The 22,722-nt window shown below is 39.0% G+C and overlaps 4 protein-coding genes across 4 annotated transcripts; 1 reads left to right on the top strand and 3 right to left on the bottom strand.

Annotated features, from left to right (window-relative positions):
* Window positions 1–261: 261 nt before the first annotated feature.
* pane1 (proliferation associated nuclear element) lies at window positions 262–5,732 on the bottom strand. The gene is made up of 6 exons (XM_051385646.1): window positions 5,567–5,732; window positions 3,500–3,576; window positions 2,878–2,976; window positions 2,190–2,269; window positions 1,870–1,961; window positions 262–963 (listed from the first exon to the last, which is right to left on the bottom strand). The coding sequence occupies exons 1-6, from the start codon at window positions 5,621–5,623 to the stop codon at window positions 814–816; spliced, it is 555 nt and encodes a 184-aa protein (XP_051241606.1). The 5' UTR covers window positions 5,624–5,732; the 3' UTR covers window positions 262–813.
* A 457-nt stretch (window positions 5,733–6,189) lies between these two features.
* Window positions 6,190–13,033, bottom strand: zgc:158803 (LUC7 domain-containing protein). Its single transcript, XM_051385033.1, has 10 exons — window positions 12,398–13,033; window positions 11,893–11,987; window positions 10,978–11,076; window positions 9,824–9,934; window positions 9,549–9,692; window positions 8,935–9,111; window positions 8,624–8,790; window positions 8,496–8,525; window positions 7,998–8,153; window positions 6,190–7,330 (listed from the first exon to the last, which is right to left on the bottom strand). Exons 1-10 carry the CDS (start codon window positions 12,456–12,458, stop codon window positions 7,072–7,074), a joined length of 1,299 nt encoding a protein of 432 aa, XP_051240993.1. The 5' UTR covers window positions 12,459–13,033; the 3' UTR covers window positions 6,190–7,071.
* Window positions 13,034–14,355: 1,322 nt separating this feature from the next.
* Window positions 14,356–16,291, top strand: smdt1b (single-pass membrane protein with aspartate-rich tail 1b). Its single transcript, XM_051383742.1, has 3 exons — window positions 14,356–14,549; window positions 15,710–15,868; window positions 16,062–16,291. Exons 1-2 carry the CDS (start codon window positions 14,388–14,390, stop codon window positions 15,845–15,847), a joined length of 300 nt encoding a protein of 99 aa, XP_051239702.1. The 5' UTR covers window positions 14,356–14,387; the 3' UTR covers window positions 15,848–15,868; window positions 16,062–16,291.
* LOC127354089 (TRIO and F-actin-binding protein) lies at window positions 16,288–22,694 on the bottom strand. The gene is made up of 12 exons (XM_051383735.1): window positions 22,627–22,694; window positions 22,231–22,279; window positions 21,923–21,991; window positions 21,635–21,724; window positions 21,321–21,415; window positions 19,497–20,139; window positions 19,116–19,350; window positions 18,825–18,936; window positions 18,510–18,669; window positions 18,257–18,373; window positions 16,761–16,847; window positions 16,288–16,615 (listed from the first exon to the last, which is right to left on the bottom strand). The coding sequence occupies exons 2-12, from the start codon at window positions 22,255–22,257 to the stop codon at window positions 16,469–16,471; spliced, it is 1,782 nt and encodes a 593-aa protein (XP_051239695.1). The 5' UTR covers window positions 22,258–22,279; window positions 22,627–22,694; the 3' UTR covers window positions 16,288–16,468.
* Window positions 22,695–22,722: the final 28 nt, after the last annotated feature.

The following is a 22,722-nucleotide window of genomic DNA, read 5'->3' as shown; positions in this document are numbered from 1 at the left end:
AGAGGCAGTCAAAGACCTGGTATCACATGTACTCTGGATCCTCTAAAACACAGTGATGAACCTTTAGTTTCCCCAGCCTGGTTCTGGTTCTGAAGTTCAGAGTCGGCCTGTCATTGTTAAATATATGTTAAATAAAAATATAAAATAGTTTATTTCATTACAGCTTGCTCAGAAGCAGCTTACAGGATGAATTAATTAATCATCCAATAATCCTTTTCTTCAACTCAGTTTTAATGTAACCAAAATAAACTATCATGGTGCTTTTATTGATCATAGACATCTTTTATTTCCTCGAATTGACACTTTGTTTTCCTGTTAAAAGCATCCAGTGGATGGTTCAAATGTCTGAACCATAACACACACACAAACACAAACACAAACACACACACACACACACACACACACACTCTCACTCACTCACTCACTCACACACTACACAGCATATACATAGAAAGCATACTGTATGCCACTCTGTGGCTTTAAATGAAGCTGTGCAGCATCACGTTGATATCAGTATAATTTAATGGCCCTGCAAACCCACACAGGGGTTTTCAATCTGGTTGTAGGTGGGCGGAGCCAATGCTGGACATCACATCATGCCACCAGACTCGAGAGAGAGAGAGAGAGAGATGTCAGTCAAGCACAGACTGTACATGCCCACGCAGTGCAGAGAAGAGCAGCCAAACCACAGACATTTAATGTAAAACGATTAGTGGACATACGATGCTAATGTGTCCCAATGAACTACTACAAATAAATATATACATGAATAAGTCAGAGAGGGCATCGCTTCAGAGGATACGGCCACAGGAGTTAATCAAAACTTGGCTGGTCGATGTCTGGGGGCACCGTGCAGCGAGTCAGGTTGGACAGGTACAGAGCAGTAGCCATGGGAACAAGGCCAGCCGCCACCTTCAGGATGGTCAGCAGTCTCTCTGTAGCATTGGCCACACCATCTGGTGTCTGGAGGGGAAGAACATGACACAAGACTGCTTTTAAAGAAACAGAAAAACACACTTAAGAGACACACTGGATGGTCTATTATCAACAACAGCACAGGGACCCCAAACTGCACACACACAATCACACTACATAATCCACAGGCAGGTAGTTTCTACCGAGTTAAATCTAAGACTTTTTAAAACCAGAGAGAGAATACAATTTAATACCTTCTGGTCGGTTTCATGATTATATCGGCAACAATGTGAAAGTATGATGGAAAACTAGTATGGACAATATGACCTAATAACATATTGTTTTCAGTACATCCCATCAGTAAATAACAACAACTACTAATGACATAATTAGAGATGAATGTAATAGTGTATAATGTCCGCTGACAGTCTGAAATCACAGTTATATTACACCTAAAAGGGTTACAACAATCAGTCGATTGAAAAAAAAAATAACCTGCAACTATTCTGATGAGCAAATCATAATTTTTTAATTATTTTAAGCAAAAACTAAAGAAAAAAAGCCAAAAGTGGCTCCAAAGTGAGGATTTAATGTTTTTATTCCCTTTTTCTTCTCAAAACAAAACATTTGAGGACGTCAACGAGGGCTGTGGGAAATTGTAACAGACATTTTTCACTATTTTATAATAGTGTCTAATATCTAATATTACTGCTGATAGCGAGCAAGAGAAAATACTTTTTAATAGCTTAAATACTAAAATAAAGTGTTTATTTTCTGAGGAAAGTAACAGATTCAGTGATTTTTAAGACTAGTCTGTTCCCACTGTGGCAGCAGTAGCAAAAATCTACAGCTCGCCCTGATGCTACATTACCGTGCTCCACATAACTTTGTCTCTGAAATAATCTCTTTGGGGTTCAATCTTCCTCAAACTTTGTGCCACAAATTGATACAAACCTGATCCTCAGCAAACAGCAAGGGGCAGTGGAGCGATGCAGCCAGCTTTCTGACAGTGTCCAGGCGCTCTGTGGGGACCGAAGCGTTACGAGCTACAAGAGACAAATGCACGAGAGGGCAGCCAGTCAGAGAGACACACGGAACTATAAGTTGGTCATTTAACAACAATAAAGGGAGGGATGACGTATATTAAGAGTGAAAAATGGTCCATCTTAGACCCTTCTGCTCCATTTCATCCCCTTTGCTCCTGTTTTTCCCTTTGTTCATGTGATTCAAGGAGCTGAGGAGAGAAAACAAGTCTTAAAGAATTTAACTCATACCGTTAGTGACCATGAAACAGACTTTTCCAAGGAAATATCCAGGGTCCAAATATTTCAGGGAAGCTTCTGCTGACTGGAAACTATGAGGAAACAGAATGATACACATAATGAACTAGTATAGCATAAAACATGCAATACACAGACCAAACCAAACCTTATTTTAATACAGTTTAATATTAGTATATAGAAAGTACTAGTACACGAGCCTGTGGGTGGGTTTTTAAAGTGTTGGCATTAATTAATTGTATTTTTAAAAATTGTATTCTTTCTTGTTATCAAATTATTAATGCTTTGGCAGTAATTGTTTCTAACATTCATGCCATTGAGAGCATTTTAAACTGAAAAAGGAAAAAGAAAACACACTTTTATTTAACAACTTGAGTAATTAAGATGCACTGGATCGTTCTAATTTACAAACCAGTGGATATTAGGCTACTGAGTTCAAATTTCTCTAATAATTCAATAACAGATGGGCCAACTTTTACACCTATTTATTTAAGAGAAAGAAAATACCATCAAGTAGATTCACTGACTTTCATTCAGACCAACTAAAACTTTAACACTGAGCAGATATTGTATCTCTGTGTGTGTGTGTGTGTGTGTGTGTGTGTGTGTGTGTGTGTGTGTGTGTGTGTGTGTGATTAGGAAAGGATTAAAATATGAATATATGTAAGGATTTGAAAGTTACCTGAGTTCTGAGGTCAGGTTGATGATAAACACCACCAGGTCTATTCTTGGACGACCCTCCTCGTTCTTCATGGGCAGAGGCAGACTCTTAGCTAGTCTCCTGATTGGTACAACAAACAGTGTTCATAAAGTCATATGGGATGGATGGTACAGAAGGAAAAGACTCCAGACGATCGTATAAGGCTTATAAATACTGTGCACTGACAATAAAATATTATATATGTATTATTAAGCACTAAATCGGATATTGGAGCCTTCAGAAAAAGTCTCAGTTTAATTATGACTTAGTTGACATTATTTACGAGTCGGTAACAGTCGATAACTCTGGTATACAACGAACGCTGCAGTCTTGTGCTGAACCCTCATTTTTTCCCCCAAAGTATGCAACATATCCTCCTGAGGATTATACAGTAGATATAAACAATACAAAGGCAGTACAGAGACTGATAAATGGTGAGTTAGCAAATAAATGGGTGCAGTTGTATTGGTTAAAGAGATATATAAAATGAATCATATAAAAAAAAGTCTAGGTGCAGTAACAGAATAGTGGCTGGTGCCTCCTGACAGTTTCCTATTAGCAGACAGTTGACTTCAGCAGTTTAACAGGACGGAGCCGTACTCACACATTCACAGTGACAGCGGTCTCCTCCACCAGAGCGTCTGCTAAACTCTGCTGAAACTGCTCCTCATTCTCCACCAGCTGGAGGAAAAACACTGCACGTCAGCACAAAACCTGATGATAACACTTTGCACTATAACACTCCACCAAAAACTACATCTAAAAAGGTGTGTTTTAGAAACTTAACCATGAGGTGGAAGGTAACACAGGAGCTTAAAGTTACTTTTAAAATCATTTTTGACTTCATCTGACAACATTTTTTAAATATAATGTATTGGTATAAACATGAAAGTTGTATCATTATAAAGTAGAATTATTTAGTATTATTTTTCTGAATTAATGAGATCATTATCTCAGAATTCTGGGAAAAGTTTTCATTAAAAAAAATATCCTGGTCTGTTTTTCTGAATTAACGAGATACCTCCCTGAGGCTCTCCAGTGTTAGTGTCAGACAGAGGGCCGGGGGCATGAACATCTGGTGGGTGCAGGGTGTAAAAGGGGGTCAACAGGTTTAGCTGGTGGGTGAGGTTGTTTTTTAGGGCTAGAGAGCCAGTGTTAGGGGCTTTGGGTCGGGCTTATATCGCTGCCTGGGCCCGGTGGAACAGGCTGGAGGCTGGTTGTGGTTTAGGCTCAGGGGTGCTGAGAGCTGGCCCTGAGCTGGAGGTATCTTCTTCATTCAAAACAACAAGAGCAGATTTTTATTTTTTTCATGAAAACTTTTCTCTGAATTCTGAGAAAATAATCTTGTTAATTCAGAAAAAGGCAAAAGTTAATGAAGGTATTACACTTCAGTACTATTGTAATCACCACAGTGCTGATACAGTATAGTCTCAGTACACTTTGGAGTCTGGGACACATTTCTTCCTGTGGTCCGTTATAACTTTAACTGCATGTCACATACATTTACATGGTCCAAACACATTTCTGGTCAGTTTTATATAAGTTTTTTGAAACAACTTTTAAATGCAAGAAACTGGTTTTCTTTAAAGTACGTCATATTATCAGGGTAGTGGACCCCAACCTTTTCACCATCGGACCCTCTGAATAAAATAAATATCTATGTGAAACGTCCCCATCAGTGAATTGTGAGCAGTACACCAAAGAGTTTGTTTTAGAGAGTCCTGAATAGGTTAAATTATCTGGTATTTCACAATAAAAGAACATGTAAGATAAAAGAAAAAGCATGTAATCGTATGTAGCCAAACAATATTCTTATCATTATTATTTTTATTGCATAAATCATCTACCCATCCAGATTTATCCTGCAAATCCTTGGAGGGGCCCTGAGCCCCAGGTTGGGAACCACTGAATTTAGGATCAGGTGAAACTTTGAGCTGCTATGTCAGGGTGAACGTCATGTGATATTAAACCCGTATTAGGGTTTGGGGGGCTTCCTTTAAAAATGTAATCTGATACAATTACTAATTACCTGTTAAAAATGTAGTAAGTAATCGAAGTATCACAATATTTAAGTAATTTTAGGATCACCTCATCACCAAATATGTAAATAAAAACAAGAGAAAAGAAATGTCAATAAGCAGTATTGATACAAGTTATTGTATAAGAAAACAAAATGGAAACCAACAATGTGTCCTCTGCTCAGTGTATTTTAAAACTGAAATCCTGCTAAATTATCCCCATTTTTACTAAATGTAACTGTAATCCGAAACGTAGTTTCTGTAGCTGTAATGGATTACAGATATTACATATCTCAGTTAGATGTAATCCGTTACTCCCCAAGCCTGACCCGAGTATATATATCATTATGTCAGATACAATTGTAAAATAATATAATATATATAAAGTAGGTCTTTATGTGGGGTTACGTGTATCAGGTAAAGTATCAAGAGCAGCCAACCAGGTAATGTTAGCAGTAGATGAGCATTATGAGCTGATAACTTTATTCATCCTGAGAGCAGCTCAAACAGTCCAGCTCTGTTACCAACGTTACCACCCCCCCCTACACACACACACACATATATATTAACGTTATATACACGAGCCCTGACTAACGTTAACTAACGTTAACTAACTGTCGCCGTCGTTAAAAGCTAATGAAACACAAACTCACCAGGATGCTCGCCGTGTTCAAACCAGGAAGTCTACTAAACGGCTTCAACAACGACATCCTCGTCCAATTAACGTTAGTAAATAAATCCAATCTAATCTCAATCCTGTCAATACCCTCTGGTCCGGTTTCAGTCTCGCGCTTCTTTTCAGAACGTGCGTCTGACGTCATAAGCAGACACTGACGTCATGACGTTACCCGTACATACGCTGTTGTTTTCTGCCACCTAGAGGCCGCTGGGTGCCTCGCTGTTCACCCCTCATTATCTCACCAGTAGATTGTACATGAGGAGCAAAATGCTGTAATGCAGGACCTGAATGCAGCTCGTTTTACCCCTCGAGTAGATCTTTATGTTTTTCTAAAATAATGTAATTTGTGTGATATATGCTAGTACCAAAATGCCAAAAAATATAAAAGTAAACTTAAAAAATATATATTTTATGTTTTCAGCACATTGCAAGAACATTTTTAGTAAAATGTGTCCTATATGTGTATGAATATCTATGCATGTGTTTGTCAATAAAGCTAAAAGGAAGGGGAACGCAGTTTTCATTTCATAAGATGAATTTAACCAAACTGTATGCATACATAAAAGGTGAAGTTAAAGAGAACTCTATATAAACACATTGTATTTGAATGGAAGCAGACAATTTTATTCACTTAATGGTGGAACAGCAAAGTAGACACCCCCAGTACATCCAGGTTGTATCACAGCAAACGGGACACTAGTGCCTGGGCCTTTTGAGTGTCAAGATCATCTATATGCTTTCACATGTCAGGAACTGAGTGGAAATACTTCTTTGATGACTTCTTTCTGGGGGGACAAGTGAGTTTTTTTTCAAATCAATGCATTTTGAATTAAGGGCAGACTCGGGGATGCGTGTCAGATTTTCCAAATGAGATTGTTATGGCTTGAAGGCAGCAAATAAAACACAAACATCAGAAGTGCCTTCAGTCATTCACAGCTCATTTCAAACATTACCGCAACGGCTATGCCACATTAAGGAGTCTAACCCATGTAAAAGAATCCACAGTGACTGAAACTGATAGATTCACAATTGAACAGGAAAAACAGTATTAACATTTAAGGTCCAACTAATGATTAAAAAAAAAAAAAGCACTTCATGTGAGCAAAATAAAAAACAGACTCAAGTAAGGCTGCTGTCTTTCACTCACTCATCCCTCATCACTGTCAAAATAACTGTACATAAGATCAACAAGATGGCATAAAAAATGACTATACTGCTTCCAGCTCACACTAGCATCACAATTCAGAGTCTTATAAAAGTTGTTTTTCATGTTTCCTTGACCGCCACCACTGAAGTTGTTCCCTCATCCCCAAGTTAAGTTTTCCGCCGTCCGGCCTGCTAGTGTACATGTCCCACTTTTAATATGAACACACATACAAAGCAGACACACACGCTCGCACAAACACACACCCTTCTCTCCATGCTCCTTTTACTAAACAATATATCCAAATCAAAGACTTTGGAGGCGTCCCCTCCTGTTCATATCTCCCCGGACTCTCGCTCCTCGGAGCTTGAACGTCGGTCCCGCTCATACGACAGGGATCTCTCTCGTTCCCTCCCCCTGGCTGTGTCCGCAGAGCGGGACCTCTCTCTGTTCTCCCAGTCTTTGTACTCCGTCCTCTCTTCACGCCATCCCTCTCCTCCTGCACCCTCTGCTCCCTCTGCTCCCTCTGCACATTTCTCCTGGGACCCCGAGCGCTCTTTTTCACGGGTGTGAGATGATCTGTCTCTGGAGGACCTGAGGAAAGGAAAAAAAAAAAAAAAAAAAAAAAAAAAAAAAACACAGCTACTTTTTATATACTTTTGATATGGGGATGGAAAACTAACAGTTATTGTTCACATGGAGAAAGATGGATCCTAGGTCGGACTAGCCGGGGTTGTAATGAGGGAAAGTTAAACTTCATAGTGTCAGCTGGATACATTTTCAGCACAACAAAGATAAGGAGTTCATGATAGTGTCCGTATTCAATCACATTGTATAACGTTATAATACTATATAGATTTCATTCTTGGGTGATAATCAGTAGTTATCATGTTAAAACTATAACAACTAAGACAACAGGGTGAAATTGTTTAATTAATCAATAATTTAAATAGCTGTTGATTACTATTACTATATTACTATCCTGTTGATCGACCAACCAATTAAGCGATTATTTTAGCAATAAATTCATTTATAAGCACCGGACAACAGTCCTTCTTGAAGCCGATTCCATTTTGCCAAGTCAACAAATTGACTTTGCCTACAATCACTTGGTTCATGTGCTCTCAATGTGAGGTAAGAATGTAACAGCTGATATCTTATCACTGGCGACATGATGTGAATTGTGTGTTAGTTAAACTCTAAGACCATTAATCTTATCCTAATGATGCTTTGTACTTTCAGTGGTGGATAGAAGCCACACCTCTTCCTTTTGCGCCTGTGAGAGTGGGAGCGTGAGCGATGCCTCTCCTTGTGTCGATGCTTCCTCTCTCGCTCACGATCCCGTTCGCCACCTTCTTCTCTGGAACGAGAGGAGTGATGGCGTCTTGAGCGATGGGAGGACGAACTGCCTCCATCCCTACCAATATTTGTAGATAAGAAAAAGATTTTAATGTTTAAGAAGAAAAAAAAATCTCTATTTCTTTTTTTGAAATATCAACACTGCACCATTATTTGTGTTTATATTTTGTGCTTCTAAAACTACATGACATAATGAAAGACTGTATTCTGAATAAAATCACATCATGGAACACAACTAGTCTAACAACTGACACTCACCCCAAACGCCTGAAAAACCAGTACATGCCAAACATTTAACGTCTGAGAAGTATATACCCTTGATTTCAGTTAAATTCTAAGTCACTCCATTACAAAGACAAACACAACATTTATCAAATGATTCTGGTCAAAGCAGACGTACCTGTATCGGTCTGCACTTCTAGATCTTGATCTAAAACAGATGAACACAAATCAGACAGTTTCCGTTTCCAGATGACACTGAACTTTTTCTTCGTACACAGTAACAGTAGAAGTCAGACTGTTTCTTACCTCCTACGCTCCCTCTCTCTTTCTCGTTCTCTCTCCCATTCTCGCTCTCGTTCCCGCTCTCTTTCTCGTTCCCGCTCCACCTCCCACTGTCGCTCTCTTTCATCTTCTTTTTCACGCTCCTCTCGTCTTCTCATTCGCATTCTTTCTTGTTTCTCTATAACGGCTTTCTGGATGAAACAGAAATAGCACAAACGTGAGAAATATAAGCAGCAGATTATGTGCTGTGTTCAGTACAACACAAACATAACTGAAATTTCAACTAAATTGATTTTACTGATCAGTAATCGTGCAAATACCAGTGCACCCCTTACCCTTAGCTTTTCAAGCTTCTCGCGGATTTCAATGAAACCGAGGTGCAGTTTGCCCCCAAAGTGGTCAGCCAGACGGCGATCGTTGTCGTGAAGACCCAAGTAGGCAGAGCACACCTCGCACACTCGTAGTTTTTGTTGTTGAAAGCTGGAGGCTGGCATCGAGTTTCGGTACACATCCTGTAAGAACAACGGTTATTATGAGACTGTGAAGCTGGGGCAGATTAATTAAAGATACAATACACCATGAAAAACAAAAGACTCAAAATGGTGTTTCATCATGCCTGCATGATAGAGTGTAAGCAATGTTGGGAAATATGACCCCTAGTCACCAAGTCTTTGTTGAAGTTACATGACATACATACAATTAGTTCAACGTTTTCTCTCCCTGATTTCTGCCATTATACATTTTGAGAAGAGATTGTGCATTCAGCTGCCCTTGGTTACCGTTACGTCACAGAATGAGTCACTGATGAAAATCCTTACTAATCTCATTAGAAAAACTTCACAGACAGAAACTAATATTTCAGGTCTAGTTGGTGAGTGGTAAGTACAAATATTGATCTATTCTGACACAAAAACCTAATCACAACAAAGCAGTTAAATTAAGTTCTGACCTCTGCTTCTTTCTTCAAGGCCCGGGTCTTCTCCACCATTTCCAGCAGCTGCTGGGCTTCGTCTACATTGCCCTCGCCCCCGAGCTGCTCTGCCCGGGCCAGCAGCTTCCCGATCTCTTCGTTTAGCTCGTGGACACGTTCAGCCTTGTGACAGCAGCAAACAGAGACACAAGAAATTAGACCACTTTGTACAGATTCTTGATAACCAGTTGGAGTGAACAGTATTAAGACCTGATAATAATCTCACTAGCAATGTCAACAGTGAGTTTAGTCACCTTTGCAGCCACTTCAGCGCTGATCTCATCCTGCGTCTCAGCTAGCCTTTTCTTGGCTAGCTCGGTCCTGCGGTCGCAGTCAGCGATGAAGGACTGAAGGTGTTCAGCAGCCTGCGAGAAAACAGATGGGTTTTTGTGTGTGTATGAAATATGCACCATCATCTCTGGTAGAAAAACAATGTTTACAATGTTAATCTCAACTAAGTTTATCTTAAAACTTCTTTTCCCTAAATAAAATTATCCACATTTCTCTTTTCTGTATTTTATAGACTTTTATTGTGTAATTTATTGCTAGGATTAGATGTACATGTGCAATCTCTGCCCACTCTTTCACCTGGCTCTCAATCATCCTTAAATTTAGACGTCCACTTTCTTATGCAGTCACAATTTAACAGCACCACTTAGACCAAACTGATATTTTTGGAAATAAGAATGGCACGAGTAAAAAGACAGAGTATGCACCACGTATAAATTAGACCCCATGTCTCAGCAAGTCTGGGCCATCACTGCGTCTTCTCATCTTCTGCAACCATCACATCATCCGGTGAACCGTGTAGGGGATGACAACCATCCTACTTTCTTCTGGATGGTTGTCATCTCATTGACACTTTTACATAGTCTGAATTAATTTACCGTCATCCAACCTGCTAATCCTTGGTGTAACATGAAAGCAGCCATGTCAGTCTGGATAACTGTAAACTGTGTGACAGATGGTGTAGATACATTAAAGTTATTTGTGAGATTTAGGGTAGTAATGATTGATTTATAATTCAGATTAATTGTAGATTAACAGGCAATCTCCAAAATGAGGATGTGCAGTTTAAGTCAGGATTTGTAATACTCGGTTTAGCAGGTACTAAGACCAAAAATAGCAACAACAAGGTGCTGCGTTGGTGTTGCTAGAAGTATCAGTGAGAAGATAAAATATGATCCAGGCCGTCCAGCTTCAGTGATATAACTGCACGTTTTAAAAACACTGTAACGTGGTTTCTCGTATTCCACAAAGTTATCACAGTGACAATGATTTCATCCTGTATTGAGATGGCCGTGAGGTAAACATCACAATCATACTGTTCATATTGTGAAGTAGTTTAACAGGAACCTGTGCTTGAAAGTGTTTGAGTGTATTGGGTGTTAGGGTGTGTATGACTCACATCAAGTTCGAAGAAGTACTCCTGCTCCTTGGAGGCAATCTCGTAGTCTGCTCTGAGGGCCAAATCATGGACTTTCATACACTCGCCCAGGTCCATTCTCTGCAGAAATCACAAAGACGTCAATGTATTGTGTCTGTATGCTTCATCATTTCACGCATCTATCAATCAATATGCCCAGACAGTAATTCCCTAATGTTAAAATGTCATTATCATCATTTAAATGTCATCACATTAGGGACTGCCAGGTCTTAAACACTAACTGTACTGCTTTACTATAGTTATGTAGTTCTAGTTATGTATGCTACAATCAAAGTATTGAGACACAAACAAATTTTTGTTTAGGTTTTGTACATATTGAATGCAAAAATAAACAATGATTTTGAGGTTAAAGTGCTGAATCTCAGCTTTAATTTGGGGGTGTTTACTTTCACATTGGATGAACTGTGTTGGAACTGTAGCCTCTTCAATTTACAGTCTCCCAGTTTACATAAAGTAATAGGAGAAGTTAAAAGCTACATTCAATTGTTTATAGGCAAAATGTGGCTGAAGTCTGTTACCCAAACATAAGCTGACAGTTCCCTTCCTTGTGATGCTATGTGAGGCTTGCACTGCAGCTATCTTCCCTTCTCGCTTTCTGGGAGTTTTGCACTCAGTTTGATCCTAAGATAGTGAAACATTTGAATAGGGCTCAGATTGAAAGGAAGCCTCTTGGTAGTCTGTTTACACTGACATGCTGCTGAAATCCTAAAAGCTCTAAGTCAGCACCTCAAGCTTGAAGTCATTATATTATTTTAAGTTTTCTGTGCTGGACTAGACCTACAATCAATATACAACATATGTCCTATTACTTTCTGACTGCATTGTACATGATATATGCTATCCGTGTATAGGTGTGTGCATAAACATGATACTCACGGTGCCAGACAAAATGTCATGAGGACATGAATCCAAGAGGTGACTTTTGCAGACTCGCTCATCTGTGAATTTGATTCTCTGCCTCATGGAATCTCCTTAAAAAACAGAAAAACAGTCCGTATGTCAGCCAGTCCCCGATGAAAACACAGCACGATACGTACATAACCACTGAGGTGAGTGAGTCTCACATGTGTAAGCTTACCAGTGAAACCTAAAGTTAGCTTCTCGGATAGAGTCCGATAACGTGACAACAAACACAGCTACAAAGAAAACAGCTGACCAAGTATAATGCTAAAATGTTGTGAGCATATGTTCGCAACAACTTGTAAACTCAAAAACAACAGGTAGCTAGCCGGCTGGCTACCCTCATGTTAGCTATCTCGGTTTGTAAAGCATGCTTCACTGTCAGGCTCCTTAGCTTTCCGGCTAACGCTAGCAACAACACAAACACATGTGTCCCTGATTTGATCGGACACCGATCTCAACCACAGCCCGCCGTGCTCACCGTCTCTCCCGGTCCCCATGAGCTGGTCCAGCATCGCTCGCATCTGTGCCTGGGCCGACATGTTTCTGAGTGTTTAGCTAACGTTGTGTGAGTCACTCCTCTCCGGCAGCAGTCCACACATGCAGCCTCCTCAACTGCAGGCCTCGTCGGCTCCTCCACCACCACCACCACCACCACCGCCGCCGCCGCCGCCGCCACTACCACCGCCGCGGACAACTTTTCCCACACGGAGAAAAGAGGCTCGGTTCCCGCTGAGCCAGCGAGCTGTTTGTGTGTATCGGTGGTACAGTGTGCTGCTTCTCACAGCTCTTCAACAACAGCTAAATGTGACTTTGTATCGCTGGATGGTTTCGTGTCGGTTGAGCAAGTGCAACGTCTGTTTGAAAACTGCTGGAGTCCGCCGGTGGAGTCGAGAGGGCGGAGACTGACTGTAGACGGGGAGTTTGTTTAGCGACAGAAAACTGTCCCCAGATCAGTAAACAGCTCGTCTGTAACCTAACGTTAAGTTATTATCTAACTGTATTTCCAACCAGTCAGCTAGAAGTTGGCAAGTTTATTTATTCAACGTCTGTTCTTCCGTCTTCCTACTTCCCCTCCGTGCGCGTGGCCGCGGTGCGCGCTCTCATCTCGTGCCTCCGCCTCGAGGAAGTGCTGCAGTAGGTAGCCTCGCGCCCTGCTCGGTTTGGTGACGTTTCACTTCACGATCAAAATGTTTTTAGCACATAAAATAATAATAATAATAATAATAATAATAACAACAACAACAACAACAACAACAACAACAATAATATATAATAATATATAATAATAATAATAATAACAACAACAACAACAACAATAATAATAATAATAATAATAATAATAATAATAATAATAATAATAATAACAACAACAACAACAACAACAATAATAATATATAATAATATATAATAATAATAATAATAATAACAACAACAATAATAATAAATATAATATATAATAATAATAACAACAACAACAACAACAATAATAATAATAATAATAATAAATATAATAATAATAATAATATATAATAATAATAATAATAATATATAATATATAATAATAATATATAATAATAATAATAATAATAAATATAATAATAATATATAATAATAAATATAATAATAATAATAATAACAACAACAACAACAACAATAATAATAACAATAATAATAATAATATATAATAATAAATATAATAATAAATATAATAATACATAAAATAATAATAATAACAACAACAACAATAATAATAATAATAACAAAAACAACAACAACAATAATAATAATAATAATAATAATATATATAGATATCTATATATAATAATAATAATACATATAATAATATATATATATATATTTGTATTTGAGTGCCTTCAATGATACATAAGAGCAAAATAATGTGTAAAAGTCCCAACAGTATTTGTAATGTTTTCCCCACGTATTTATTTAATTTTACATAGTTTTTATTGTTTAATTTAATTTAATTAATTAAATACAAGGTACCAAGTTAAGGTAAAAATTGGACTGTCAATATAGCACTTTAATTAATTAATTTAATTTAAGAAGGCAATAAAAAATACAACTTTCATCATAATTTAATCTGAATATTTCACTGTGATTTTTTGTACCTATTTATTGTAGTTTTAAAAGCATTTTCTTGTATCATTCTTTTGAAAATGAAATAAAATACATAGCAGACATTGACACCAACAGTGTACAGACTTGTTTAAGTCAGAACTGCCACAAATATCTTGTTTTTACAACACAGAGAACATAGTTTAATTCACAGTCTATAACTGATTAATGCAACTGATGCATCGCTATTAAACTGTATATAACTGTTGGTGTTTTTTAAATATATAAATATATATATTTATATAAATATAAAGTCAAGACACGCCCATAAAAGGAGTCCTGGTCCCACCCAGATAGACGTCCCACCCTGTCTATCACATAGACTGGAAAAAATGGCGACGAGTATACTGCGGCTCCCACTGCGACTTTCCACCAAAAATATGGGGCTAGTGAGCCGTAACACCGGCTCTAAATCAGCAAACATATCCAGGACGACTCAAAGCAGGACCGCAGTATCAACGGCGTCGGGGGCAATCTTACCGAAACCGGATAAAGTGAGTTTTGTGCTGCCTTGGTTACCGAGTGAAAACCGACCAGAAATATGAGTGACACGGTGGGCGGGACTTAACGCTGAATTGACACCAGCGGTGGCCAATAGAAATGCAGGAATCCCGCTGCGAGCAGTCAAGTCAGCCAATGAACGTGTGTTTACACGAAGCTCCTCGATACTTTCAGGAAGTAATTTCCCCCCTGATTTTGACAATTCAGGTCGTTCTTGATTCAAATGGACATTTTAAGTAAGATAATTTAAATAACGTGTAATTAGAAGAATTGCCTCTGATGAATTGTTGTGTTTGGCGAGTTATAGTTCGACCTAAACACTACATAGGTTGCTGTGCATTGTTGTCAAGGCAGGAAAGGTCGAGGAGGAAAATGAAGGATATATGTTTATATAACAGTAATGTATTTCTTTATTTGGGAACTGTAATGATGTCCAATGCGATTAAATTAACTCACAACTGAACAGCACATACACAGTTGTCTAAAGTCCCCCTAATATCTGAAAGGCTTAGGGAGGGTGTGTTTTTTATGTAGCCTGTGGGTCAGGTTGACCATATTGAGCAGAGACTAAACAGATAATCCTTTTAGCTTCTAATTTACTTTTCTCAAACGATTCAATATAACTGGGACAAAACAGAAAAATCCCTCTCAAGGCCACAGCCAAGGGCCAAATTGAAAGAAATATGTTGTCCAAAACAATTTTAAGAATCGCTCCACTTATTAACCTGCTGTGTGGCCCCAGCACATTAAACTATATTAACCCCACTGTCTTTTATATCTCTCATGTTAGAATACTACCTGGTCCACAATTTGCTGTAGGTAATTTAATTAATGAAGGCCTTTGGGTCTAACGAGGGGCTTGGGTAGTGAAGCCCATCATAAAGTCCCAATTGTGTCAGTTAATGTGCTTTAATTCAAACGTTTTTTAAATAAAAACGCCTTCATATAATTGTAGATATTACCAGTTTTTAATGTAAATGTATGTAGATACAGTGCTTTACAGTCAGTGTCTATGTCTTCTGGATCTGTGTATCACATATGGTATTCTAGAGCAAACTGAATTGGGGAATAATATTGTTAGTAATCTGAAGTAATCAGTTCACGTGTCCCTTTTAAACTCCTAATTTTCATGTAATTTCCTTATCCTTTGCAGACGCCATTTGGTCTCATCCGCATGACAGTAGTGGTGGTGCCTTTCCTGTATGTGGGAACTCTGATCAGCAAGAACTTTGCCGCTCTCTTGGAGGAGCACGACATCTTTGTCCCTGAGGATGATGATGACGACGATTAAGCTAACTTCAGACAATAAATGGTAAAGTGTACATTAGCCACGCCTTGTTTAACCTTTAAACACCGTTGCTTGGACATTTTAATGCACAATCTTATCCATGTGTAAAGGGTGTGTCTGCTATATTTTCAAAGGGTGTAGTTTGTGGCTTGTTTGTAATGATGACAGCTGGTAACAGTAGAAAACTGATAACCGTTGTTTTTGTTTACATCCACAGGGTGCATATCAGCAGGCATGAGGAAGATGAGGAAGATGGAGCACTTTGACTTCCAGATACATCCCTTTACCTCCACCCATCTCCTTCCTCTCTCCTCTGCTATTTTTGTTGTTTTTAGTAAATTCATTTCATATCATGTGAGGCTGTCAAAACTACACGTTACGCCTTCACTCTTGTTTGCATGTTTGTGTTTGTCACTCAATAAACAGAGTTGATTACACGTGGATAAACACTTGTTGTTATTTAATATTAACAGTCTTTGCATGGTGGTCTCCGAGTCCACAATAGTTTCTATAATTCTTATTCTGACTCTTCTAAGTCGACACATATAATGATGTTGTTATATTTTATAAAGATTTTCTATTGGCTTGCTGTCTCTGTTCTCCAAGGTAAGTGGTCCTCATTGGTCAGGTCTGCCTCGCTCCCTCCTGAAGTGCAGCGTTGGTCAGTCTCAAGTGTTCGTTGAGGGAGCCCATCTCCAACTGGCTGCGACCCTTCATGTCACTCAGCTCTACATAAGCTTCCTTGTAACGCTCATACGCTGCTGCTTTCTCCTAGAGTAAAGGTGGGAACAAATATGGAAGACACATTAAAGACAAGCAGGGAGGAATGTTTAAATCAAAGTTGTAAATACAACATATCTGAGTGTGTTACTTCTGATAGTTTGTGTAATGCGAGAGGTCAGATCATAAGACATACCTTGGTAAGAGACTGCACTTCATTCTGTAGACAGCTGATTTCTTTTTTAAGATACTGCACCTCATTGTCTTTTGCCCTTAGTAATGTCTGAAAGAGAAAATGTTAAATCTAACTATTACTAAATCTTACAGCGGTGGAGAGCAAAGGTGGCAAAAGTACACATTGTTTACTCAAGTTGAAGTACAGAGGTACTAATTCAACTTTACTCAAGTAAAATAGAAAAAGTAAAGAGTTTGAAAGGTACTCAAAGTATAAAAGTAAAAAGTACTCTTGTTTTCTCTGAAGGACATTTCTACTAGTTGTTTCTGGACAAAGCTGACTGAAACTTCAAAAAGGGTCGTTCATTGACGTTGATGTTTGTCTTGGTACGTCTGTCCGGCTTTGATATTTGGAAGCCATATAATAATGCAAAAACATAACAATTCCTCCCAGATGCATTAAAAATAAAGTAACAAGCCTGTTTTTAAAGTGGAAGGAGTACAAAGTTCAGATATTTGTGTAAAATGGAGTGAAAGTAAAAACAAGAGCAGATTCCTGAAAAAACTACTTAAGTACAGTAACAAAGTATTTGTTACTTCCCACCTCTGGCAGAAAATAACTAAGAACATTTTAAGGTACTTGTATTTGAGCACTTCCTTTTACCTTTATACTTTACGCCACTACATTTACTTGACAGCTCCTGTATAGTTACTTTGCTGATCCATTAGATTTTTTGTACAAAATATATAATCTTGTAAAATATGATGTGTTGTTGAAAAATTAACTACCTAACAGCATACAATTAATTAAAATTAGCTCCCACTACAAGAGTAAAGTGCTTCTTTACACATTAATGCATCACTAACAATAATCCAATAATAAAATGTATAACAATGTAACAGTTATAGTAGTATAACAGTTACAGGGACCTTTTGTCTGCATAACAAATACATTCGATACCTTTTGCTGATAAAACTTATAATACAGGACTTGTACTGGAGTATTTTTTACACGGATGATTTAATACTTTTAGTTAAGCAAAAGATCTCAATACTTCTTCCACCACTGCAGTTGGATTTCAGGAAGTACAACCACAGAACTGTACTGTGATTCAGGCACTAGATGGCAGTATGTGCTGCACTATAATGTGACCACAGACGCTCAAGCCTAATGAGGCCACCAGGAAAGAAAAAAGGAAGGGATGACAATGTTGCAACAGGGAGCTATTACTGGGGATACAAGGGAATATGGTTAAAATGCTTTAATCAATTTGTTTCATTAAAGTGGGTTCAAACTCCCATAGCACGTACATCTAATGTTGCTTTCTGCTTCCCCATGACGACAGTACTGTCAACATTTGTCTTTCAAGCCCAAGTTAATATTTCAGGAGCAATAAACGAAACTGGGTTGGGATGCAGCAAGAGGTTAAGATGTTTTAGTATCACCTACTTTCATATGAGTTGAGATTGCGTAGGATCTAATTTAGTCACAAACATTGAACTTATTACTATCAATACCTCTACTTCTGACGCAGAGCGCTCAGTGTTGCCAGGAGATGCCGAGATATCTGACCTCTGCCCTGTGATGAAATAGCGCATGCGGCTGATCTCTTCCGCCAGCTTGGCTTTAAGCTCCTGTAAAGAGATTTTTATCTCAAAAGATGGTATGTTTGTAGCTTATCATGTTTCCTTATTAATTTAACGCTACAAGAACAAACAAAAAACAGAATATGATTGCAATTATTTTAACAATCTATAAGGTGGTATAAACCTGGTTCTCTCGTCTGAGCTGCTCCAGCTCTCTCTCCTTGCGACTGAGCTCAGTCTCTCGGCCCCTGCTGCTCTGCTCGGTGCGGCTCAGCTGCAGGCACGTCTGGGAGTAGCGCTCTGACAGCACATCTAACTCACTGTGCAAGACATCCGCCTGGGGCCTGACACGCACAAACATACCAGTTATGGAGTAAATTATAATGCACCATCATGCAAGGGGTCGTGGTCAAGTGTAGAACATCTTAAGCCTGCAGCGAGAGCCTGTGAGATGAAGAACACTCTCAGTACCATAAAAGACTGACTGTGATATACTTACATGTGGCCTCTGTAGGAAGTATCCACGTGTGCAGCTCCGCCTGCCAACCTCCTGACCTTCTCCAGCTCTCTCTCCAGCTCCTCTCTGTGAGCTGCTCTCAGTGTCTCCATTGCTTTGATGAACAGTTAGTTAATTGGTTATTTAAACTGTCATAGCATTAAAAACAACACAAGACGTGATTTTAAAAGACATAAATGTAGTTTAAATCATAAAATCATAAAAAATACATGTTGCTTGTTGCAAGATTGTCCCTCCTGGGCCAAAGTTGCCTGATTATACTTCCTGTGTTACCTTTAGCAGCTGTCTGGCTCTCCTCCTGCAGCATCCTGTCTTTCTGTTCATCCATCTGCCTGATCTCCCTCGCATGTTTCTGCTGCAGCTCCTGCAGTGCTTTCCGATGGGCCACTTCCATGGCTTCTAATTTGGCCCTACAGGGGGCCCGGGGCCCGCACGGGCTGTCCACCTCAATCCCCATGGCTGCACGCTCCCTCTTAATGCTCTCCACTTCCTTTCGAAGAGAGAGGGCCTGTGAGATTTATAGAGAATGTTTGGAGGGAGGAAAGGGGAGATGTACATCACTTCTGAATATTCACAAAATTTCCTTGCATTGAAAACCCTTTGAACATCATACTAGTGTTTCTACTCGTGGAGTGACTGTAAGTTCTTTCTTACCTCCTTTTGAAGAGCTTCAGCTGTATTTGTTTGAACGGTTTTGGCTCCATTTATGGACGGAAGAGCCCCCTTTGAGTTTGATATATCAGTTTGTGATACAGTGACAGGCTGTTCGGCCTCTTCGGGGCTCGATTGATATGTCTGGGAGATAACGAGAGACTGCAATGCCTGTGGGGTGCTTGACTGATAAGCCTGCGCTCCAATGAGAGACTGCGCGCTCATGTCCCTAAATGACATTGTCTCGAATTCTGTCCACTTCATGTTGACCTCTGAGTCCATGGTCTCAATAACAGGCACAGGCACACTCCCCCTTTTCAGCTCCATGGAGTCCCACCTGCTGCCCATCTCACTGAAGGGGACCCCTTCCTCAAACCACTTGTTCCTCTCCTCCAATCGCTTCGCTTGCTCGCGGTCCCAGCCCTCCCCTTCCTCTCTCTGACTGGCCGGAGATAGGTCTGTGTCCAGATCCCCGTCCACAGTTTGGTGGTGGTGGTCGGCCCGATGGGAGTTTGCAGCTGTGATGGTGGAGATGGAAGTGGTATGTTCATAGCCAGAGTTCCCGCAGGTGAACCGAGCAGGGGGTTGGCATGACGACGGTCTCCGGGAGAGGGGGTTCTCTTTCTCGCTGCCGGTGTCTGATTGGCTGAGTTCAGAATGAGGGAAAAGCAGGAGGGTAGTGTTACACATCAGAGGAAAGATGATAGAGGGGGTTCACTACAGACAGACCACCCAATCACCTTGTCTGCATTTCTTCACAGTGCTCAGGAATTTTCAGGTCTATGGAAAGTCAGTTTTGTTGCATATTTTGTTGGAATAACATGACAAACATCAATCAATTGTAATTTGTACATTACTAATTATGATTAATTAACCATATATTATGACAAATCAAGTAATGACAGTAGCCAAGTAGCAGTAGTTTTTGTGATCAAAAGCTCCAGAATAGCTATTCAAAGGACCTTGAAGTCCTTAGTCAGCCAATGCTTCCAAGCTCAGGAATAAACCTCAAGAATTTAAATTCAGTTTAGACATATATGACATGGGTATTATTCCAGAAGCTATAAGACTGAACAGCCAAAGTTAACAGCGTATAGACTGGAAACTGCCTTTAATTATTGTGTTTTAAACTTTTATATGTTTATTTTTACTTTTGTTTTTGTGTGTAATTTGTCATTATTTTATATTTTAAGGTTTGCAAACCAGCTTCAAATTTTCCCCATAAGAAACAAACTGAACAGGTCATTTTATAGGCTTGGCTTCATTGAAATGTTGTTTTTAATATGTTATTTCTGGTTGTAGTATACAGTCTCCCAGCAGGAGCTGAATGTATCCAAGCACTGTACTTTACTGTACTGTACTTTACTTGAGAGCAAATTGTAGGTACTCATACTGTATACTTCAGTGTTTCTATTTCATGCCAGTTTATACTTCGACTCCATATAATAACAGAGGAATATTGTACTTTTTACTCCGCTACATTCATTTGACAGCTTTAGTTTTGTTTTTTAAGATTTTATATGCAAAACATATTGTGAACTTTTAAAATATAATGCTATATAATGTTATTAAACTACCCATCTTTATATAATATTCTTAAAATTAGCTTCAACTCAGCCAATTACAACAGTGAAATTATGCTAACATATTAAGGCAAAAATAATCAAATAATTTATCATTTAACATTTACAATGGCCATTTATGTGCACTGAATACTTTTAATTTGTATACTTTAGGTACATTTTCCGTACATTTTAGTTCTTTTACTCAAGTAAAGGATCTGAATACTTCCTGCACCACCGTCTCCCAGAATAAAGTCAGACTCACTGCGTGTTGTTCTGGATGGCCTGCTTTAGTAACTTCACCCAGTTCCGTCGTATTCTGGAGGTCATAGCAGAGAGAGTGAACACTGCTCTCTTTGTCTGGAGGAGATCAAAAGACAGAGCAAAGACACACACACACACACACACACACACACACACATAGACACGCACATACTGTTAAACAGGAAGCAACCAAACATGTAATTGATGTGGAAATGGGGGGAGGTGTGAGGTGTGTCTGAGGGTCCATTTGTTTGTCTGATGCTGTACAACACAATGAGCAAAACACAGTACAGTACAAGTACAGTAAATACATACTTGTATTTGGAGTCCAAAGTTCTTCTCTACATCACAGTCGCACACATTCACACAGGATGTCAGGTCGATCTCTCCGTCCAGATCATCTGACTGCACCACAACAAGAAGAGCTTATATTTAGTCAAATACATTTCTAACCCAAACACCAAAGAAGAATGAGTGAAACTGAAGATATTCACCATGTTATGGTGGCAAAACCTGCAACCCTTTCAATTTATTGTATGTAGATTGAAATGAATTGCTGCTTACAAATCAGAAACCACTTTCACGTTACATATCTGGTCCTACCTCCTCAGCCTCAGAGTCTCTGTAGTACCTCAGCGAAGTATCACTCAGAACAAACCAGAGTTTCCTCCACTGAGCAAAACACAGTAAACATTGACAAAATTAAATTAAATTGTTGTGTTTGTGTTAAATACATCTACTGACATTGTCATTACTATAGTATGTGGGATTCTTTATAGATAGTTCAAGGGTCAAGTCTTGATCTGTACTGTCTGTCAGGTTGCATGAGATTGTGGTTACAGCATAAAGATAGCTTAAAAAATAAATATATATATATGTATATTAGAAGAACGACTTCATAAACCATTTACCTTGCCTTGTTCATCTAGTCTGGACATCCATCCCTTCAAGTAACAGCATCTGCAATTAAAGTATTAAGAGGAAGCTCTTTGAGTGCATTTGGTAGTGGTTTCTGTCTCACACTTCACTGTGAAACTAGAGGAAACGGAAACTGTCAGAGGCAGACAACGTGTCTTTGTGAGATAACTACATAATTCGTGCAGAGAGAAGCATAAAATATGGGAAATATACTGCAGAACGAGAACGTAAAAACAGGAAGAGGTGTAATTTTTTCAAACCCTGACCGTCACAGTTAAACGGTGGAAAACAGGAGAAGAAAGAGGAACTGATGAAACATTATTAGACTGACTTAAAAGCAAGCAGGAGCTATTAAAGCTTATTAACACAAAATAACATGAAATACTTACCATCCATGCACCATATGGTCCAGTATGAGGAGGAGAGAAAGAAAGAGACATTGACAGTGAAGAAAATACATGGTGTGAATTGAAATGAGGAAGTCA

This window comes from Dicentrarchus labrax, unplaced genomic scaffold, assembly GCF_905237075.1.
Source record: "Dicentrarchus labrax unplaced genomic scaffold, dlabrax2021, whole genome shotgun sequence".
In the NCBI taxonomy this organism is placed as follows: Eukaryota; Metazoa; Chordata; class Actinopteri; family Moronidae; genus Dicentrarchus; species Dicentrarchus labrax.
Note: the sequence above shows the minus strand (reverse complement) of the source record. Positions and strands in the feature narration are given on the sequence as shown.